This window comes from Desmodus rotundus, chromosome 9 (assembly GCF_022682495.2).
Source record: "Desmodus rotundus isolate HL8 chromosome 9, HLdesRot8A.1, whole genome shotgun sequence".
NCBI classification, from domain to species: domain Eukaryota; kingdom Metazoa; phylum Chordata; class Mammalia; order Chiroptera; family Phyllostomidae; genus Desmodus; species Desmodus rotundus.
Window position 1 is genome coordinate 39,346,131 of NC_071395.1, and position 16,520 is coordinate 39,362,650.

Below are 16,520 nucleotides of genomic sequence, written 5' to 3' on the forward strand. Positions count from 1 at the left end.
CTAGAATTGTCACAAACAGGATTTTTGCCTGTTGCTGCCCAGTATTCCCTGAGTCCTGGGAGGTCCAGTGGCTCCACAGGGACTGTCGTGTGTGTACATGTGTTCCTGTAGCTTGTTTTCATGCTGGCCTGTCACATGCCTGCTAGCTTGATACCCCAGTCTTTCTGCTCACAAGAGTACCTCTGACACTTGAGATTATTTAGTACCCAGCTGAGAGGTTGATGGGTTTTAAAAATTAACGTCAAAATAATGTTTCAACTTAAAAGTGTTGGGGTTTAGTTCTAAGGGCCTTTGTGTGTTGCAGACACACACAATTCCTCATTTCCTCTTCTTCTATTAAATTACAGCGCATTAAAGCCGAAAAAGCCGAAATCACAAGATTCTTCCAGAAACCAAAGACTCCACAGGCCCCCAAGGTGAGCAGCAGCTTTCTTTGGCCTTGCTTTTTGTCGCTGTGAGGCTCTTCCTTTGGTAAAACAAAAGGGAGCTTCTGTTTCTGGTAGAGCCTGGAAGTTCTCACTGTGTCCTTGAAAAGGCAAAAAGTGGCCCATTTGCTAAAAGCCACGTGTTTAGAGGTTGCTTCATGAACAGTTTTGTGTGAGAAGCTGTGTGGGAAGATGTGAGAAAATCTAGTCCTTATCCTCGGGACTTTACCCACAAGATGGGAAGCAAGATTAAGCATAAAACAAGAGCCCAGAATTCCTCTTCTCTAGTCTGGCGCCCAGTCACCCTCTGAAGTCACATCTGCTTATGCAGAGCCCAGATTCCCCCCTTTCCTTCTCCCTGTATTCCCCAGAGGTAGCCGATCTCCTCTGTTGTACGGGTTTCCTTCCCGGTATTTCTGCATTTAGATCCCTTTGTATATTTGTGCTATTATATACATATAAATCAGGAGTGATCTGAATTTATGATGTCACTGCTTTGTTTGCAACACTGTAACACTGTAACATTGCCAGTTCGACACATGTGGGTCTATTTCATCCTTTTTTGTTGCTGCATAATGCTTTATGTGGATAGTATCACGGTGTATAGGTAACATTCTCCTATCGATGTCCCCACCAGTGGTGCCGTGAATGTCACTGACACACCTCTCTGCATAGGTGCCTTCCTTTTGGATGGCCACCTGGAGGTGGGCTTGCTGCTAGGCCCAAGGGTATACACTTCAGTGAGATTGTAGTAGTAATTGTCTGCTGCCGTCCCAAAGGTAAATGCAGGTGTATATTCCCCAAAACATGAAAATACAATCTTCCCTACCTGCCACCACCACTGGACGTGATAACTTTTTTTTTTAAGCTTTACATAACAAATTTATTACTACACAGTTCTGCATATCCGAAGTATGACAGTTCTCACTGGACTAAAGTCAAAGTGGTTTTTTTCTTCTTCTTTGAGATTTTATTTATTTATTTTTAGACAGGGGAAGGGTGGAAAAGAAGGAGAGAAACATCAGTGTGTGGTTGCCTCTCATGAGCCCCCTACTGGAGACCTGGCCTGCATCCCAGGCATGTGCCCTGACTGGGAATCGAACCAGCGACACTTTGGTTCACAGGCAGGCGCTCAGTTCACTGAGCCACACCAGCCAGGGCCATAAAATCAAAGTGTCTTAATTAGCAGGGCTGTGTTTCTTGCTGGAGACTCCAGAGGAGAATCTGTCTCCTGATCTTTTTCTTCTTCTAGATGTGCCTGCATTCCTTGGAATGTGGCCTCTCCCTCCATCTTCAAAGCCAGTAGCCCTGCGTGTCTCTGATCGTTCTTCCATAGTCATATCTCTCTCTTCAAATTTTCTTTTAACTTAGCCCACCTAATGGGTAAAAAATTGATATCCTTGTTTCACTTTACATTTTCCATGATGTCTAGTGTAGTTGAGCATGTTTTTGATTTTGGCGTTTTTTTAAGAGAGAGGGGAATGGAGGGAGAAAGATAGGAAGAGAAATATCGATCATCCATCTCTCACACATCCCCAACCAGGGCCCTGGCCCACAACCCAGGCATGTGTCCTGACTGGGAATGAACCAGAAACCTTCAGTTTGCGGGACAGCGCTCAACCCACTGAGCCACACCAGTCAGGACCATTTGCCATGTTATTTCTTTACAGGATTGGCTTTCTGTCCTGGTCTCCAGGAATTACTTATATAGGCAGGGTTTTCATCCTTGGTGGTATACACCACAAATACTTTCAGTCTGTTAATGTGCCTTTTTTTTTTTTTTTAAAGATTTTATTTATTTATCTTTAGAGAGTAGGGAAGGGAAGGAAAAAGAGAGGGAGAGAAACATCAATTGGTCGCCTCCCACATGCCCCCAACAGAGGACCTGGCCTGCAACCCAGGCATGTGCCCTGACTGGGAATTGAACTGGCTACCCTTCAGTTTACAGGCCAGCGCTCAATCCACTGAGCCACACCAGCAAGGGTCTAGGTTTTGTTTTTTATGTCTAGTTCCTCAGCCTAACCAGAACTCTCTGTGTTCATAGTGTGGGGCATGGCCCTTTCCCATATTTATGCTCAGTGTTCCAACTATTTGTTAGAATAATCAGCTGGTTCTTGGCCTCTGGTGTCAGTTGGCATCACCAAGGAGCATTAAAGAACACTGGGGACTTCTGGTCAAGATGGTGGCACAGACAGACATGGCTCACCTCCTTGCACAACCACATCAAAGTTACAACTAAAATATAGAACAGTCATCACTCAGAACCATCAGAAATCAAGTGGAATGGAAGTCTGACAACTACAGAATTAAAGAACCCACATCCATCCAGACTGGTGGGGGGGTGCAGATGCAGAACAGGCTGGTCCCATACCCATGTGTGGTGGTTAAAATTCAGGAGGTATACCTCAGGAGCGAGGAGTCCCAGTCCCACCGCAAGGCTCCCCCCTCCCCCATAAGCTCAAGGTTTCGGTGACAGGAAGATACGCCTCCACAACTTATGGCTGCAAAAGGCAGTGTGGGTTGAGTCGGTAAAAGAAACTGCTAGAGACCCAAACAGTTCCTCTTAGAGTTCACACATGGACTCACCTACTCAGACTCACTCCCTCTAAGCTCCAGCACCAGGGTAGCAACTTGAAAGGCACCAGTGGCATACAGGGAGAAACTAGGGTGTCTGGCATAAAGGTGAGCAAAGGTCATTGTCCCTTTTCAGAGCCTTCCCCCCACAGAACCACTGAGCCATCAAGCTTGTGCCATATCTGAGACTCCATCAACCTGTTTCGCTCTGTTTGACCTTCTTTGGAGATCCCCAGAGACTGCTCCACCCAGCTAACCTGCCAGCTCAAACTGCTTTTCCATATGAATGGCTGGTGTTGGCTCTTCCTTCACAACTTCCTAAATCCTCTCAAAGAAGGAACAGCTGCCCTCAGTGAGCTCCAAGCCCAGCACAATTAGCAGCCATCTCAGATTGCTTTATAGCTTAGACAAGGTGGCCATGGATGAAATACAGTGGGGGCTGACCTTGGCCTGCACCACCCGGAAACCCCAGGGCCAGCACACCCAGTAGGCAGCTACAGACCACGTTAGAGCACCACCACCCTGCCCCTGCACAGCTGATCCTCCACAGAGGGCACAGGGTGGTGGTCAGTGGTCACAGCCAATCCTTGCAGATGACTGACCTGGGTAAATCCCTCCCATTGACCTACCAAGAACAGTCAAGGTTCAACTACAGGAGGAGGGTTTGCTTAGGGTCATCCCACACGGATGGTGCACATTGGGTACCCAGCTTGGGGAATAGGGGAGGCAGTGCCACTGGATCCTATGTGACACCTACTATAGTAGGCCACACCACCAAGACAGAGTCAAAGCCACTCTACCTAATACATGGAAACAAACGCAGGGAGGCTGCCAGAATGGGAAAAAGAAACATGGCCCAAAAGAAAGAACAGATCAAAATTCCAGAAAAAGAGCAATCTAACAGCTGCAGAGTTCAAAACACTGGTTATAAGGATGTTCAAGGAACTTAGTGAGGACCTCAGCAGCATGAAAATGATCCAGTCAGAGTTGATGAAGCCTAGAATCAAGTCAATGATATGGAACAAAAAAATTAAGATAGTATAAGCAGCCTCTGCAACAACTTCAAGAGGTCCAACATTTACATTATAGAGGTGCTAGAAGAGAAAGAGCAAGAAATTAAGAGATCTATTGGAAAAAATAATAAAAGAAAACTTCCCTAATTTGGTGAAGAAAATAGATGTGCAAGTCCAGGAAGCACAAAGAGTCCCAAAGAAGATGGATGCAAAGAGGCCCATTCCGAGACACATCATAATTAAAATGCTAAAGGTTAAAGAGAAGGTTAAAAGCAGCAAAAGAAAAGACGTTAGTTACCTATAGGGGAGTTCCCATAAGATTGTCAGCTGATTTCTTGAAAGAAACTTTGCAAGATAGAAGGGACTGGAAAGAAAGATTCAGAGTCATGAAAAGCAGGGACCTACAGCCAAGATTGCTCTACTCAGCAAAGCCGTCATTTAGAATTGAAGGGCTGATAGCTTCCCAAGACAAGAAAAAAACTAAAGTAGTTGATCATCACCAAACCATTATTATGAAATACTAAAGAGACTTATTTAAGAAAAAGATCAAAACAATGAACAATAAAATGGCAAAAACACATATCTATCAACAATTGAATCTAAAAAGCAAATTAAGCAAACAAGAACAGAGACAGAATCATGGATTTGAGGAGAGCCTTTTGATGGTTGCCCGATGGGAGTGGGGTATGAGAATGGGTGAGGAGGTGAGGGGATTAAGAAGTACAAATGGGTGGTTACAGAATAGCCATGGGGGTGTACAGTACAGGAAATGGAGTAGCCAAAGAACTTCGATGCATGACCCATGGATGTGAACAATGGCGGGGGGGTTGCTTGAGAGAGTGGGAAGTGCTGGGGAGGGGGCAGAGGGGAAGATCAGGACAACTGTAATAGCATAATCCATGAATTACAGAAAAGAACACTGGAGTCTGGGTCCCGTCCAGTAGAACACCTTGAGCCTGGTATGGGCGTCAGGGTTTCTGACAGCCCGTGCATTACCCCATTACAGGGCTATGATGAGGGTTGCCGGCCTCGGCTGCTCTTTCCTTGCTGATGGGATAGGCTGGCTTTCTTACATCAGACTCTACAGACACAGGTTGTCCTTACTTTCTACACTCTCATGTGCTGCCAGCCTTGGGGTCCACTGACACACGCATTAACAATACGGAAGGAGCCTGAGTGGGTAAATCAAACCTCCTGGAATTTACAGTGGGTGGTTCTTAGCACACTGACACCAGTGTTTCCGGTTCGTGTCTGCCTTCAGTGTTGAAACTGACCCAGTGTGGAAGGTCATCTTGTGTCATAAAACTGCATCTCTCGGTAAGCCGGACACTCTCCAGTCTTAGTTTCCTCACCTGACAGCTCAGGTCTTAATTGTCATCTTTCTTTTTTCTTTAAAGGAAAGTCTGATTTATTGAGGTACAATTTACAGTAAGTTCACTGTTGAATGAGTTTCGACGATGTATGAGGCCATATAGCAACTGCTGTAGTCAAGATCTACAGTGTTGCCATCGCTGCTGATGGCTCCCTCGTAGCTAGTTCCCTCCTTCCCCCACCAGCCTGTGACCTCCACTGCTCTGTCCCTGTAGTTTCACCTGTGCCAAAAACCTGTATTCATGTCATCACACGGCATCTCTCCTTTGACTTACCTACCTGGATGCCTCCGCTGAGTGGCATCCATTGCCCAGGTGTGCCATCCCGTCTTATCTCCATTTCAGACCCTGGCTGGCTCCTGTGGGAAGTTTGCCCCTTTTGAAATTAAAGAGAACATGGTCCTCGCCCCTCGTTGTCGGATTGCCTTTGACCAAGACCTCTGTGATCAGTTAGACCAGCTCCTGCAGCAGCAGAGCGACAGCTTCTCCTTCCTGAAAGATCTAAAAGGCCGGCAGCCTCTCAGGTCTGGATCCACTGTGGCTTCTAACCGGAATGCAGAGTTCTTAAACAGGTTAGTGCCCTGGAGACTCTCCTTTGCCTGTTGGAGAAGTCAAAGCTCAGTTGGCCTAGCTATAGACTCTGGTCCCTTGCTGACCTACTGTGTCCTTGGGCCAGTCATCTCCCTCCCATGTCTCCAGCCCTAGGTTCAGAGCTTTGTCTGACCTCTCTTCTGGCTTCCTGTGAGGCTCTGAAATCTCTGAGGTGTGCTTTTGGAGTGCGTACTGCCTGTTCAGCGTCCCAGTCTCTCTTGGGAGGGATCCATTTCCGTGCTGGCCTCCCTGAAGGGGTGCTCCCCTGCTCTTGGCTGATTGACTTATTCATGACGCTGCTCACAGACATGCCATGGGGCAGCAACATGGCATCACTCTGTTTCTCCTGGTTTTGTGTCTCTGGAATAAATGTTCTTAGCCTTCTTCAGGGGCAGATGGTGTTGCTGCTTAATGGTTACCTGCCCTTGTAGACTGTGGGTGGCCTGCTCCCTTGGGAAGACTAGGTGATTGCGTCGCTGGGGAGGCATGTGACTGAGCGCCGTGTCTTACCCTTCAGCGATGTGGTGATCGTGGAGAGCAGCAAAGTAGATGGTGTTCCTGAAAGGAAGAAGTTTGGCAGGATGAAGCTCTTACAATTTTCTGAGAATCACCGACCAGCATATTGGGGGACGTGGAATAAGAGGACGACAGTCATCCATCCAAGGGACCCCTGGGCCCAAGACAGGGTGAGCATGCAAGCCGAAGTGCCAGTGGTCTGGGCACACCTGTGTTTCAGTTTTCCCTTCTCAGTTTGTCTTTGTTTACACTGGTCTCTCTCCGTAAGTATTCTAGCTTCTCTGCTCTGCCATTTCCTCCCAACCCTGAGAGATGGCAGTGACGCACTGCGTGTCTGTTTTCTCAGAAGCTCCTGGACTATGAGGTAGACAGTGATGAAGAGTGGGAAGAGGAGGAGCCAGGAGAGTCTCTCTCTCACAGTGAAGGGGTGAGTGCAGACCTGGAATGATCCCGGCTTCCACCAAAGGACCGCGGCAGCCCTGGGCTGGATTCACTCACGCAACTTCTCTGTCATCTACAGAGTTGTCTGAAAATGTCAGCCAATGACTCACATCTGGGTTTCCAGCTTCTCTTGGAACACCTTATTTGGCAACACTAATCTGCCTGGCAGTAGTGGGTTGTTACTTAGCACAGTCGCCCCTTCTAGACAGGGCACACCCACTCTCTGGTTCACCCAGGTCTCCACCACTCCTTGACTTACTGGGTGACATCAGTCCTTGGTGTGCTGCCTGCCCTTCATCCCCCACTGCAATACAATGGAATTAGTTCATGAGGTTTTGGTTGATCAGTTCTTGTATGTGCCTTGACTGGGGATTGAACCTGCAACCTTGGTGTAGCAGGACAACACTCTAACCAACTGAGCTACCTGGCCAGGGCCTACCGATTTTAAGGTTTTTTAACCTCTTTATGTTTTTTAAAGATTGTATTTATTTTTGGGGGGGTGGGAAGAGAGGGAAAGAAATATTAATGTGTGGTTGCTTCTCGTGCACCCCCAACTGGGACCTGTCCTACAACCCAGGCATGTGCTCTGACTGGGAATCGAACCATCAACCGTTTGGTTCGCAGGCCAGCACTCAGTCCACTGAGCCACACCTGCCAGGGCTACTGATTTAAATTTTTAATGAAGCATGTATTATTTCCACATGTGAACATATGTTTTTTTTTCTTTAAAGGATGATGATGATGAAGTAGGAGATGATGAAGATGAGGATGATGGTTTTTTTGTGCCCCATGGGTACCTGTCTGAGGACGAGGGAGTAACTGAGGTGAGAGGGTGCATGGGGAGGAGGCTGGTCAAAGAGGAGCTCAGTCTGGGGCCAGAACTTGATGGCTGCTAACCTGGGGACAGTGCCAATGGGTCCCAGCCCACCCACGGCTGAGCCACATGTGTCTTGCTCCTTGTAGCTATGCAGGTGATCCCAGCATGTGGTCATTTGTGGGAGTGCTAGAGCCTGTGCTGGGGTTTGTCTGGGAGGTGGGAGAGAATTCCCAGTGATGGGAGGGATGGAGAAGAAACCCTGGACAGAGACTGATTGTGGTTCATGGGTCAGCTTGACAAACATTTTTTTTTAACATGTGTTTAGCTGAAGTGTAATTAACGTACAAAACATTCACATTTTAATTATTCAGTTTGATGGGTTTTAATAATTGGCAACATCACCACCTGAAATAAAATATAGAACTTCCCATCTTTCCAGAAGTTTCACTCAATTCCCCTTCAAGTTTAGCCCACCACCACCACCTTCTAAATATTGCCACATGGTTGAACTTTGGCATAAGCCATTTTTAGGACTCCAGAAGCCTGTCAGCTGTGGTGTTGGGGCAGTGGTAAAACAGTGACGGGTGTGATGAACTGTAAAATGACTCGTCTCACAGTCAGACTTAATGGGGATGAGTCCCATATACATTTCTGGCCAGTGAGGCAGACTGGAGTCTTCTTGGGCCCATAAGCATGTCTGTCTGAGTGATATCATTTGTTGTGGGAGAGGCCCGGCCCTGTGGCTGTACTGGGCATCTGATTTTGGGTCAAGCTCTACACCTCCCAGAATCACATGTTAACCTGAAAATCAAGAGTGGAGTTCGGAGGCCTCTTGTATACCTGTGACTCATTGTCACAGCCAGACAGGATAGAAGCATCTAAAGCACCAGAAGTGCCCATTACCATTCAATCTAGGAAAGCTTTCTGCACGTCTCATCTCCTGTAATACTAGGGAAGGGACAACTAGGATGTGGTGGGAACCATTAAGGTGGTGTTTCTGCCTTGGCCCTGACTCTTCGAATAACTGCCCCCAAATGCTCTCTCCTTCACTGTCCCCAAGGCTGGGACTACAGTGCAGTGCCTGGGGTAGAGAGGAGTGGGGACACTGAGTAAGCGTCTGCTCTCTCACCTGCAAGGAATGTGCTGACCCTGAGAACCACAAGGTCCGCCAGAAGCTGAAGGCCAAGGAGTGGGATGAGTTTTTAGCCAAGGGAAAGCGGTTCCGCGTGCTCCAGCCCGTGAGGATTGGCTGCGTCTGGGCGGCGGACAAGGATGACAGCGCCGACCTGAAGGTGCTAGAGCAGTTCACGGCGTGCCTTCTAGAGACAGTCCCCTCCGAGGAGGAGCAGACGCCCAAGGCCTCCAAGAGAGAGAAGAGGGACCAGCACAGTGAGTGCTGGCTTGGGGCAGGGGCAGAAGGGGGTCAGGCTCCCACCTGCTCCGAGGCCCAGGTTGGTCCAGGGCCAAGGGCAGACGTCTTAGGCAAGTGGATTAATAATTTAGAAGTTCTTCCAATAAATCACAAAGGCCAGCACTTGCTGGGCACACCTGTTTCTTCTCTGATATTCGCAATAGCAATACAAGGTAGCTAGTTTAGCCCAATTTACCGACAGGGAGGGGCACAGGTCCAGAGTGCTTGGCCCAGGGTCACTCGTATCCCTCACCTCTGTGCCTCCTCACTGTTCAAAGCTGGGGAGGACCAGTGACTCAGAATGAGAGTATGACTGAGGAAATAGGTGTATAAAGTCAGACACGATAGTTTTATCTGAATGAATCTGCCTTGTGCGGTTTGGGCTTCACAGAATCCCTTCCGGAGCAAGTTTATGTGTCTTAAATCTACCCTTAAAAGGCCACCTGAAGCTGATCATGTCCCTCAATTTTGGTGACAGGTTCAGGTACCATGTGCAGTGTTTATTGCTTTTCTCCCCATGTCTGACAGCCACCTGTATCCCCACCTCTCCCCACCAGTCTTGGCCCAGTTGCTTCCGCTGCTGCACGGGAACGTGAATGGAAGCAAAGTGATCATTCGGGAATTCCAAGAGTGCTGCCGCCAAGGACTGCTCAGCAAGGACACCAGCAGTCCTGAGATCAGCTCCGCCAGCCCTCCGAGCCCTGGCTCTTCCCGCCCACAGACCCCCACCACCAGTGAGGACAACACTGTCCCCTCCAAGGCCAGGCTCAAGCGGATTATTTCCGAGAACTCAGTGTATGAGAAGAGGCCCGATTTCAGGATGTGCTGGTACGTCCACCCGCAGGTGCTGAAGAGCTTTGATCAGGAGCACCTGCCCGTACCGTGCCAGTGGAGTTACGTCACCATGGTGCCCTCGGCTACCAGGGAGGACAGTGGCACTGTCCCTGCCGCAGGGCCCAGCCAGGGAACACCCGTCTCACTGAAGAGGAAGTCGGCGGGCAGCATGTGCATCACCCAGTTCATGAAGAAGCGCAGGCACGACGGACAGGTGAGCAACAGGGGGCCGGAGGGCCTGGGTGGGGCAGGGAAGCCCCTAAAAGGACTTTTTTATTTTTAATAAAGTTTGTTTTTTAGATTCACAGCAAAATTGAGGCAACAAAATTGTCCAAAATTAAGGAGAGGGTAGAGATTTCCCATATTACTTACCCTGCAACGCACACACAGCCTTCCCACCATCAACATCCCCCACAGAGCTATATGCTTTTTAAGAGTTGAGGAGCTCACCTTTGACACGTCGTCATCACCCAAAGTCCACAGCTGGCATTAGGGTTCACTGTCGGTGTTGTCCATTTTATGGGTTTGGACAGATGTGTAATGATGTGTATCCGCCATGACAGTATCACACAGAATAGTTTCATGGCCCTAAAAGTCCTCTGTCTTGCCTATTCCATCCTCCGTCCTAACCCCTAGCAACTGCTGATCCTTTTGCCATCTATAGTTTTGTCTTTTTTAGAATGTCACATCTTTGGAATCACACAGTATGTAGGCTTTTCAGATTGGCTCTTTTACTTAGTTATATGCCTGTATGGGTCCTTTATGTCGTCTTTTCATGGCTTGATGGCTCTTCAATTTAGGGTCCTCACTTTAGGCCAGCATCTTACGGAGCTACACATTTTGATGAAGGCATGGTAGGAGCTGAGTCTCCTGCTCGTGTCCAGAGCCCTCTTCCAGAGAGTGGTGCTGCTCTGGGAGCCGTGCTCTGAAGGCTGTAGCCGCGGTGATGGAGGAGGAGAGTCGGCATGCACCCTCTCCACTCCCCGCTCCGCCCCCTGCTCCTCTGACATGAGTTACTTTGCAGCTTAGAAAATAAAGTGACCATCAGGGTGAGGAGGCTAGAAAAATTAAATTGCCCCTGGAGTGATGTCTGTCCGTCATAAACCTTAAACTGTCCCAGCAAGAGGGACCATCAGAACATCCGAATGTCAACTGTCACTCCCTAGAACCCCTTGCCAGGTGCCTTGTGTGCACAGCTCTGCCTGCCTGTGGACTCAGCTTGGTGCCGTGGGGATCCGACCGGGCCCCATACCCACAAACACTTCTCTCCCTGGGCCTCAGCCCGAAGTGATGGGCTTCATTAGATCTGTAACCTATGTTGCCCTACATAGAAAATGGTGGTTTTGCACCATTACTGGGCACCGTCCCAGGCACTTTATGTGAATGCATGCATTTCATTGGTGGTAAGAAGCTTTATTCTCTAATTGAGGCCTCCAGGAATTAATTAAGCCAGGGTGTGCCCTCCCGGGTGAGAGGTAGATATGGGAGAAAGCGAATGCCTAGGGATCAGTGGAGCAGAGCCTGTCATCCAGTGGTACACACAGGACAGCAGCCCAATGATGCGGCCGGTGCAGACTCAGCTCCTTGTTGCAGAAGCACTCTCCAGGAAGGGGGTTAAACCCCTGGGAGATCTGGGAATGCTGGCCCCCACAACTCTGACTCAGTAAGGTGCTAGGGGGCTAAAGTCTGCATTTCAAAGCCCCTTCTCAGGGAGTCCTATGGGAAGGGTCCAGGACCATTGCATGGACCACCACAGTGGGTATGGGCTCTTTGGATGTTCTGAGAGTGGTTCTATGGGCAGTCAGCCTCACCCCTACTCCTTGGAGCACTCAAGCTACAATGCCCTGCTTGACAGCACTGGATCCCCAGAACTGTTTGGCCTCAGGTAACAGAGCCCCTATGTTGTGGGAGTTTGCCTGCAGCAACAAGTCCTGAGCTTGTGTAACTTCCTAGTCCTGTAGCTGAGTCCTCCTCTCTCCCGCTCCCTCCTTCCTTAGTGTGTGGCCTGCCTGCAGGATGAGGGTGGCTGAGCCCTCCCCTCCCTGGGGAGACAGCCCATTTAGCTGGAAAGGGACACCCACCCCAGCCAACTTCCACCTGTATCTTTCTGGCCAAAAGACTTAGTCACAGCCACTGCGGGTTGCAAGAGAGGCTGGGAAATGAGGCCTGACCACCCTCCTCCCCCAATAAAACTCCAGTTCTGTCTTGGGCAGGGGGGCTGCATGAGCAAGGCCTGCCAGCACACTGCACCTACCTGAAGTGGGAGACACATGTAACTTTCTAAAAGGGAGGACTGGAGGAGCATGTGGAACACTTGCTCCTACGTTTTGGTGAAGCTGCTAACTAGTGTTTCTGCACCGTTGGAAGTAGTCGGAGCTAAACTATGAATGTGTGTGAAATGTTTTTAAATCTTTATTTAGATTTAAATTATCATGAACCCTGGGGTTACAAGGTGTTACAGGAAGAGCGAGCACTTATGGATGGTTGAGACGCCAGCCAGCTCTGCCACCAAATGTCTGTGCCACCAAGGTGACTCACATCTTGGCCTTGGTTTTATTTTAAAATGGGGAGAGGTTCTGCATATCCTTTCCAGTCAAATATATTCTATCATCAAAGCAAAACTAAGACAACAGGTGTTACGTAGCCGTAGTTCTTAACAATTGCCAAATGTCTCCCTAACTCCTGCCTGTTCCACATGTTCCCCCCTTTCCATCTCTGCATCCACTGCATGCAACAGGGACAGTGGGGCGAGGAGCTTTCTCATTACACTAAGCTGCCGCCCACTCAGCACAGTGGCCTCAAGTGTCACTCAAAGTTCCCATTGTGGGGTAACCTGTCATGTGTGTGTAGCATTATGATGGTGGGTCCCCTAAACTTATTTTTCTTGTTTGGAGGGTCCAGTGACCAGGAAAGGCTATGAAATGTCTGTTCCTTTTGCTTAACAGATCCAGACACTCCCAAGTCTGCATAGTTGAGAGCTGAACTGTCTGCTATTCTTGGTCCTTCAGTTCTTTAGAACTGGTTGTTAGAAACCACCCTCAGCATCCTACCGTGGCAGCTCCTGCTTTTGCCCTGGGGGCTGTTCCTGTCCCAGGGATGCTCCAGCCACCAAGGAGTCTGGTTGTGGAGCATACACACCAGGAACCGATGCTGCTGCAAACTTGAGCCCAGTCTGCCAGCCAGGCCGGAGCCCAATGGGCAGATCTTGCTGCTCTGTCATCCCTTTTCCAGGCAAACAGGTTTTTGTAGCAGAGGAATTTTGAAGTGTTTGAGGAGTAGCCCCTCTGTTGAAATCTGATCCTACCTCCTCTGCTGGTTCCCTTTGTTCATTTACAGAAAGAGTGAACACTTGTGTGGGTGGTTCATGTTTACAATGGGTCGGTCCTGCTACTTTCCATCTTGCCCTGCTGTCCACTCTGCTGAATGCCAGTGAAAACAGCCCAGGAATCTTGTTGGAAATTCTAGCCCCGCTCTTCCGTCTGTCCTGACTTCTGTCTGGTTAATCAGATGGCATACCGCACAGGCCAAACTGGTTCAAGCATAAATTGAGAGTTGACAGGTCTGAGACAGAAGGGACAGAGAAAGCACTGACCAACTGAGCTCTCAGCCATTTATTTCAAATAATAAATGTAGAGAAAGTGTGTGCTTTACCAATTTCCCTTTCAAACCAAACCAGAAACCCAGACTTTTAATTCAAAACAGTTCACAAATTACATTTTAGTAAGGTAAATACAATGGGGGTAGTTTTCAGAGCTTCGTTGGAGGGAACTCCCCAAGGTTTCCTTTGGTCACTGGCTAGCAAATGGATTCCTTCAGTGTGTTGCTGAAATGGGTAGAGGGGTCAGGTGTGTGGGCACCTGTAGCAGGAGGGGCACATACTGGGCTGCCCTTAGTGACAGCCCTTGCCCCCTTGTCTATTCAGGTAGGAGCTGGGGACCTGGATGGCTTCCAGGCAGACACAGAGGAAGAGGAGGAAGAGGATGGCGACTGTGTAATGATGGACATCTCGGATGTTGCTGGTGAGAACGGCCCCTGACCCTCCCATAGACTGACTGGCAGGTGCGGGGGAAGGCGCACACCCTCGGACTCTTTAACTGCCTCTCTTGTACGTAATGTACAGAAAGGCCCTGGATGGGCTGGGCTAATGGTGGGGGTGGGCGGTTGAGTCCAGTTGAGATCTGGAGGGTCTGACTTTGCTCCCTAAGCTGCTTTTAAGAAACCAAAGAACTGAGGGTTGATTGTCTGCCAAGGTGAAGGGTGGATGGGAGGTGTCAGAGAGTGTAGAAGGCGGGGTCTTGGCACCAGCGAGTTGCCTCTGAACTGAGCTTCTCCAGGGAAAAGGAGGGCAGCAGTGATGCTGGCTCAGGGAGCCTGACATCTGGTGATCCTTGACAGAGCCACTCGGCCTGAGTGCCCCGGTTTCCTCACCTTGGGCATGAACTTCAGCCCCAGATTTGGCTCTTCCTCTGTGAGCAGAAGAGTGATGGGGTGTGGCTGAGGGTGGTAAGGGACTACATCTGTCTAGAAAGCGGGGAGGGGCCTGGGGGCTACAGCCATGCCCCTTTTCTAACCACAGTTGGATCAGCGTGGGGGGGGCATCTTACCCCAAGAAGGCTCCCAGAGCTGTTTTAGGCTCCAGTGACACAGGTACAACCGGCTGAAGCCCCTACCTGTCTTGCCTTGCAGAGGTCCAGGACCCGTGTGGAACCACTCCTGGAGCTGGAAGGCCTGCGGGAAGGGACACCAGCGAGAGCCCCACGCCCTCCAGCTCACTTGGCCACTCCTGAGCACCCGAGTTGGCCCATGTGTGTGTGTAGAATGGTTAGGGTTTTCTCAGATGCTTCTCGGATACTTGAAAGTCCTATGATTCCTGTGTAAAGAGCACTTTGTCCTGCTTTGCATACCATCCCCCACTAAGGGATGGAGAGTATATAGGATGCTTGGTTCATTCTTTTTGATATTTGTAAAAACTTTCCCCCCAAAGTTGCATATTATTCTGCCCTTTAATAAAGCATTATCGCAGTATGTTGGCCTGTACAGGGAAGCCTAATCTTGCCCTAAGGACCCTGAGCAGACACCATGATGAAATGCTTATAAATGAATTGGAGCCCTGCTGGTGCAGCTTAGCACCGGGACCTGACGTGAACGTGTATAAACTTATTGTCTAGTCCTGACTTGGTGTCTGTCATCTTTTCAACCCATTGTTTCTGTGAGCGAGTGTGTGCTTTCTCCTGTGGCTTCAGTCTCGTGCCCTATGCTGTACCACCAGGTGTCCGTTCCTTATACCCCACATGGTGCTGTGGCATCTCTTATCAAGCTTTCCACTCTGCAGAAGCACTGTCCCATCTCTGTTGTGAAATCCTCCGCCTCCCTAGTGACCCAGTTCAGGGTGGGGCTTCTCAGCAGGCAGGTACTCGTGCCCATCCCTCCTGCCCCTTGGGAGGTGAGCAGGGCCTACTCTGGGCCTCTCAGATCTGAATCTTGGCTTCCAGATGGACTTCTGGGTCAGGCACACCATAGCAGAGTGTTGAAACTGGGTGGAGCCACCTGAAGATGCCAGAGCCCTGGTCCCTGAGACCCTAGAACAGTGCCACACTGAGGCAGTGACAGCCCCACTGAGGTGTCTCAGCACATGTCGAAGGCCTCGGAGCTGAGATTTTGGCAGAGTTCAGACTCCATCCAACCTGAACTGTCCTGCCAACACCACATATTGAGTTGTTTTTGTTCCTGAGGTCCCCAAGAGAGAAGAGCCAGCAGGCATATCAGCATGCAGAACAGTTTTCGTCGGCTGGATACAGCCAGATGGGGCAACCCAACCTGTTGCTCTGTGGTGGGCCAAGACTCCAGGTTTTCCACTACCACCATACCCTGATCCTCCTTCAGAGGCCCTGCATGGGTGGGACTGAGGAGCACCCCAGTTGCAGGGGCATGAGCCCCAGCCAGGACCTCCTACTAGAGGCAGGGTGCGGGTGAATACAGGTGTGTGCACAGGACAGGGGCACATGTGTTACTCCTGTAGACACAACTACCTGTCAAGACCCCTTAGGCCTGTTTTAGATATCTGACAACTTGCAGCTGGGGACAGGGAGGAGATGTAGGACCTAAGTGACAGGTCAAGGCTATGCTGGATTCTCAAGATATGGTAGCAAAGGAGACAGGCCTGGGTCCGACATGCTGGTGTCCCGGGTGTGAAATGCATGCATGGAGGCAACTTGCTGTGTGGCAAGATTATAAGGGATTTTTGCTCAAAATCAAACCACATTTGGCCCTAACCAGTGTGATTCAGTTGGCTGGGTGTCATTCTGCAAATTGAAAGGTCACCAGTTCAGTTCCCAGTCAGGGCACAAGCCTTGGGTTACAGGTTTGGTCTCCAGAAGGGAGGCGTGTGCAAGAGGCAAATGAATGCCACTTCTCTCCCTTCTTCCCTTTCCCTCTCTCTAAAAATAGATTTAAAAAAATTTTTTTAAACCGTATTTGAGGTCTTGAAGCTTCATGTCTGTCCATCACTCAGCTGATGGTGGGCAGGCC

At 49.5% G+C, this 16,520-nt stretch overlaps 1 protein-coding gene across 1 annotated transcript in view; it reads left to right on the forward strand.

The window, feature by feature from the left end:
- Nucleotides 1–15,218, forward strand: part of CHAF1A (chromatin assembly factor 1 subunit A) — a 29,569-nt gene extending 14,351 nt beyond the window's left edge. Inside the window, exons 7-15 of the mRNA XM_024569194.4 lie at nucleotides 348–416; nucleotides 5,728–5,954; nucleotides 6,491–6,659; nucleotides 6,836–6,916; nucleotides 7,662–7,754; nucleotides 8,884–9,136; nucleotides 9,716–10,206; nucleotides 13,915–14,011; nucleotides 14,679–15,218. Coding sequence (XP_024424962.2) covers nucleotides 348–416; nucleotides 5,728–5,954; nucleotides 6,491–6,659; nucleotides 6,836–6,916; nucleotides 7,662–7,754; nucleotides 8,884–9,136; nucleotides 9,716–10,206; nucleotides 13,915–14,011; nucleotides 14,679–14,779 — 1,581 coding nt within the window. The 3' untranslated portion in view covers nucleotides 14,780–15,218. The remainder of the gene's footprint in view (nucleotides 1–347; nucleotides 417–5,727; nucleotides 5,955–6,490; nucleotides 6,660–6,835; nucleotides 6,917–7,661; nucleotides 7,755–8,883; nucleotides 9,137–9,715; nucleotides 10,207–13,914; nucleotides 14,012–14,678) is intronic.
- Nucleotides 15,219–16,520: the final 1,302 nt, after the last annotated feature.